This window comes from Otolemur garnettii, unplaced genomic scaffold (genome assembly GCF_000181295.1).
Source record: "Otolemur garnettii isolate 467f Iridium unplaced genomic scaffold, OtoGar3 scaffold00012, whole genome shotgun sequence".
Taxonomy (NCBI): domain Eukaryota; kingdom Metazoa; phylum Chordata; class Mammalia; order Primates; family Galagidae; genus Otolemur; species Otolemur garnettii.
The window spans coordinates 15765691-15771638 of NW_003852407.1; the positions used below are offsets into that span (position 1 = coordinate 15765691).

The window sequence follows — 5948 nt, forward strand, 5'->3', positions numbered from 1 at the left end:
AAAAAAAAAAAGAAGCTTGTAATGTCAGTCTGTCTCAATTTTAGTGAAGTTACCCCTCATCTTTAGTAAAGACAGTATATGCCAGCTTTTTTCACTGTGAATTTTCCTTCTTTCTTTCTTTTTTTTTTTAAAATAATATCTGAGTTTACTTTGGAATTGAGTAAATATTCTCTTTCCCATCAAACTTTTACCAAGTACTTTCAGCATGCACCCATATTTGCCAAAATCAAGTATGGATGCAAAATTTAAAAATAGGCAAAAGCAGAAAATCCTATTTGCTTATCACATCTATCAGCATGCCATCAGGATTATTCCCTCTGACATCTGTTCTTATTATGTTTTGACTCTATTTTTTAGAATTGAAAATGTTGAGATTCCACCACTTCATTTTTATGAGACAGAGTCTCACTTTGTCGTCCTCGGTAGAGTGCCGTGGCGTCACAGCTCACAGCAGCCTCAAACTCTTTGGCTTCAGTGATTCTCTTGCCTCAGCCTCCCCACATAGCTGGGACTACAGGCCCCCGCCACAAACACCAAGCTGTTTTTTTGTTGTTGCAGTTGATGTTTAGCTGGCCTGAGCTGGGTTTGAACCCTCCACCCACAGTGCATGTGGTCGGCGCTGTAATCACTGTGCTACAGGGCACTACCCTCCACCACTTCTTTTGAAAAACATCTTCTATAAATTGTCTCCTGAAATAGGGTGTTTCTTAAAGGTCTACTCAGTTGTCTTCCCTTAATCAGAACTCTGCCACTCAAGGTGGTGGTGAATACTTACACATAAGGATCCACACAGTAACTTCCTTTGAAAAAAACGTTGAAGTTGGACATTGTAGGGGCACCTGTAGTTTCAGCCACCTGAGAGGCTGAGGCCAAGGGACAGCTTGACCTAGAAACTCAAGGCTTAGTAATGCACAATGACTGTGCCTGTGAATAGCCACTGTACTCCAGCCTTGGCAACACAGCAAGACCCTGCCCCTCAAAATTTTTTAAACCTCAGATACAGTATAATCTCTCTTCTGTGTAATTATGCATATACAACCAGACCTATGGATTGACTTTTATTAGAAACTTGGACTCTGCTCAGATTTTATGCTTTTTTTCTTCATTATCCCCTAAAAACTTAACCCATTGAAATTACTCACTCCTTTCACTTTTTTTTTTCTTTTTGCAGTTTTATTTTTTATTTTTATTTTATTTTTGGCCAGTGCTGGGTTTGAACCCACCACCTCCAGCATATGGGGCCGGCGCCCTACCCCTTTGAGCCACAGGCACCGCCCTCCTTTCACATTTTTAAACAGAGTTATTAATGGAATCAGAGAATTTGAAAAAACACAAAACAGAAGAAATCTCTCAAATTCACCAGCTTTTTAAGAAACAATGTTCACTGTTCAAAGACTCACATTATACCAGCTTTGAATTATTTCCTTTTATCAGTAGCAAGGTGCACTGAGCACCTGTGTACACAGAAATAGATACGGGAAGGAACAGTTAAGCCCTTAAGTAAGTTATAATATGTGGCCCCTTCACCTAAATCCGCTCAGTTCCTTCCTCCTCTTTTATACCTTTCATCCTCCTTTTCTTACCTAAGTGTGCTGACTGCCATTAAATGTTTGCTTAGCCTGCAATCCTCTCCACTGACAGGGGAAGCTTGGGTTAGCACTGAAGAAAAGTCTTGCAAGTCTTATCTCAAAGCTCAAGTCTCAAAAATGAGTGCTCAAATACTCTGTCTAGATTCTTCTGTCAAGATCAGTCCTAACAGGAGCCAGGTTTCCAATGGCTCCTGATGCTCTGATGCTCTTGTTCAAGTGTAGGTGGCTCTAAAACCCACCTCTACATCTGCACTCTCTTTCTCAGGACAAGTATGGGTATCCGGCCAACAGATCGAATGACAAGTCTACAGCTAAAATCCCTATCATCTCTCCTATTTGGCTATTTTTCTGTCAGAAGCACCTTTCTTAGGGCTCTAAGACAGAATCCCATCATTTCTTATTACTACCCACTACTTGTTTGATCCCCTACTCACCAGCTCTCCACTCCTTTGACAACCACCTACTCAACGCCAAAATCACCTTCTTTCAAAACTACACCTCATAGGGCCAGGTGCAGTGGCTCACGCCTGTAATCCTGGCACTTGGGAGGCCAACGTGGGTGGATTGCCTGAGCTCATCGACTTGAGACCAGCCTAAGCCAGAGTGAGATCCTGTCTCTAAAAAAACAGCCAGGCATTCTGGCACGTGTGTGTAGTCTCAGCTACTTAGGAGACTGAGGTAAGAGAATCGCTTGAGCCCAAGAGTTTGAGGTTGCTGTGAGCTATGATGCCACAGTACTCTACCAAGGGCGGGGGAAAGGTTCAGACATGTCATAAATTTGGCAAGACTAGAACTTTCTTCTACCTGGAATCCTCACCCCTTTAATTTCTCCATGGCAATCAACCTATACTTTAAGACCCAATTCAAAGGCTACATCTTAAATATGTCTTAAGCAGGATTGTCCAACCTTTTTTTTCCCTCTGTCACACATTGGAAGAATAAGAATTGTCATGAGCCATATATTATCTACACAAATACTAATGAAAATTGATTAGCAACAAAAAAGGGACACACAATTTTTTGTGATAACAGACACCACAAATAAACAAAGAAAGTCCACACAAAATCAGCATGAGACCCACGAGGCGAGCTGCAAATCGTACATCCCTGTCTAAACTCTCCTAGTACCATAGCTGTGGTGCAAGTTAAAGCACCTACTCACAGAGCTGCCATTATATTTTTAGTTACTCAAATACATTTTGCCTTCAAAACTACGTATTTCCTTCATGAACAGAAGAACTTTATCTTATCTGTATCTTCTGCATGGCAGATATTCAGATAGTTAATGCACTAATCTTTTACTTTTAATCTTTGCTTATAACTAGAAGCAACATACTTATCAACAGAGATCCACCCACATCATGCATTGCATATAACATCTCTCAAAATTATGTAAATCTATACTCATGTGGCAAAAGCTGCCCTATTAACACAATATTATTAATTTTTACTATCACTGAAAACAGATCAGCCCATGTGACAAAAGTGCGAAAATTACTCCAAAATGATAGGGAATTCACTGGTTGGCAAGAAACAAATAAGTGAGCAGAGGAAAGGGTACAGGGTCTGTGAAGTACAGAAGACACAACATCTGGGTTGCTCATAAGCAAGAATTAGGAATTTCATAAACAGAGAACATAGTCAGCTCGGCGCCTGTGGCTCAAGTGGCTAAGGAGCCAGCCATGTACACCCAAGGTGGCAGGTTCAAATCCAGCCTGGGCCCGCCAAACAACAATAACAGCTGCAACCAAAAAATAGCCGGGTGTTGTGGCGGGCGCCTGTGGTCCCAGCTACTTGGGAGGCTGAGGCAGGAGACTCGCTTGAGCCCAGGAGTTGGAGTTTGCTGTGAGCTATGATGCCACAGCACTCTACTCAGGGGGATAGCTTGAGGCTCTGTCTCAGAAAAAAGGGAGAACAAGTCAAAGTGAGAAAAAAAAATGAATGTAAAAGTAGAGGGCTACGTTCAGTGGCTCATGCCTGTAATCCCAGCAACTCAGGATTACTGAGGACACAGCAAGATTATTGAGCCCTGGAGTTTGATGTTGCGGTGAGCTATGATGATGCCACTATACTTTAGACTGGGGAACAGAATGAAATCTAGTTTCTTCATCCATAAATAGAAAATAAAAGTAGATATCACAGTAATTTCTTATAATCATAAACATGTCTACTCACCTGATTATTCTCTATTTCCCAGTGAATCACTTGATTATCAGATCCTCCAGAAACTAATTCAGTAGAAGGAGCTGAAAGAAGTTATATCTCCTTAAGTATTTTGTTCATTTCATTTTCTCAGCTATTTTTAAAAATTTCAAAGCTATAGGGTAAGGTGACCAGATTTTAACATTGGTAAAGCAGGACACCACTGATGGGGGTGTGGGGGAGTGGGGTTCTTAATTAAAAATTTGGTCTACATGGAGCAACAAAAATTTTCATACAACGCAAAAATAGTATTGTAATATGTATTTTTTTAATTTCAACATAAGTACAATTTACAAATATAATACATTAAAGAAAAATTAAGTATAGGGCGATGCCTGTGGCTCAAAGGAGTAGGGCAACCTTGCCCAGGAGGGAGTAGGAAGTTTACCTTAGCCTTTTCATTTCCAGATGAAGTTACATTAACCTCTTCATTCCCAAATGGAGTTACATTAACCTTTTCAGCAGCTGAAAACCCTATATTCCCTTCCCATTGTCCTGCTGTTCCCTAGCTTGTTGTGCGTTCTTTCCAAAAATCAGGACTTTTTAAAAATGCCGTGGGACAAATTTTTAAAAATCGGGACTGTCCCACCAAAAGTGGGAAGTCTGGTCACCTTACTATAGGGCCAGGCCTGCTATCTTAGGCCTGTAATACTAGCACTTAGGCAGGCCATGGTGGGAGGACTGTCCTTGAAGACAGGAGTTCAAGACCAGCTTGGGCAACATAACAAGACCCTATCTCTACAAAAAATAAAAAAAGTTAGATGGGTACACGTCACAGCTACTTGGGAGGCCAAGATGGGAGGATGCCTTGAGCCCAGGAGTTCCAGGCTGCAATGAGCTTTGACTGCACCTCTGCACTCTAGCCTGGGCAACTGTAGAGAGTGGGCTGTGAGATGGCAGAGCCCTCACAGCCTGGGGAACATTCAGAGAATGAACCCCCAGCTTCTCCTCTGTTCCCCAAACAGCCATTTTCCTTTCTTTATGCTCCCTCTGCTAGAAGTCACGTAGCCCTTTGTTAACTATGCAGAGATCCTTGAGATCTCTCCCTTCTTTCTCCTTGTCACGTGCTAATGAAGTTGAACAGATACCATTAACAAGATGATTTGTCTTTGTTAAAGTCATTTACATTTTCCTATTGTACTGTAAGACCAAAACTATGTCTTTTGTTTATGCTATTTCCCCATTTTGTCTATGCTACTTCCCCCTGGACAACCCTGTACAGATACTATAAAATAAAGCTAACTTTGTGCTTTGGGGCTAGCAGTAGCCATAGGCTCAATCAGTCCTCCTGGTCCCATCCTTTGTTTCTATGTCTTTTCTTGTGCTGTATTTTCCTCATTCCCCACCAATTCCACTCTGGTTCGCTTCCCTTTGCTGTGCTGGTTCACGACAGGCAACAGAATGAGATCCTCTCTCTAAAATAAAATAAATAAAATAGGCTCGGCACCTATAGCTCAGTGGCTGGGATGCCAGCCACATACACCAGAGCTAGCAGGTTCAAATCCAGCAGCCTGCACCTGCCAAACAACAAAAAATACAACTAAAAAATAGCCAGGCATTGTGGTGGGCACCTGTAGTCCCAGCTACTTCGGAGGCTGAGGCAAGAAAATCCCTTAAACCCAAGAGTTGGAGGTTGCTGTGAGCTGCGAGGCCACAGCACTCTACCAAGGGTGACATAGTGAGACTCTATCTATAAATTAAAATAAAATAAAAATAAACTAATTAAAAAATAAAAATTATGAAGCTATAGAAAAGATGTAAGAACAACATCTCTCTACCTTTTACCTAGATTTATAAATGGTAACATTTTGCCATATTTGTTTAGTATCTTGCTCTATATGTAAGCATACACAACTTTTTTGGTCAAATTATTTAAAAATACATTATAGACATGTGTAATCTTTGATCCTCAAAGACCATATACCTAATAGGAAACAGGACTTTCTCCTACATTATCACAATACAATTAACACATTCAAGAATTTTACATTATCCTGGACATGGTGGCTCAAGCCTATAATCCCTACACTTTAGGAGTCAGAACCTGAGGAGTATTTGAGGCCACTTCAAGACCAGCCTGGACAACATAGTGTGATCCTGTCTCTACAAATAAAGAAAGAAAGAATTTTAACATTGGCTTGGCCCCTGTGGCTCAAG

At 41.1% G+C, this 5948-nt stretch overlaps 1 protein-coding gene across 1 annotated transcript in view; it reads right to left on the reverse strand.

Moving 5' to 3' along the window:
* ELP2 (elongator acetyltransferase complex subunit 2) overlaps nucleotides 1-5948 on the reverse strand; it is a 48544-nt gene that overhangs the window by 36513 nt on the left and 6083 nt on the right. The window contains exon 3 of the mRNA XM_012802007.2: nucleotides 3765-3835. Coding sequence (XP_012657461.1) covers nucleotides 3765-3835 — 71 coding nt within the window. The remainder of the gene's footprint in view (nucleotides 1-3764; nucleotides 3836-5948) is intronic.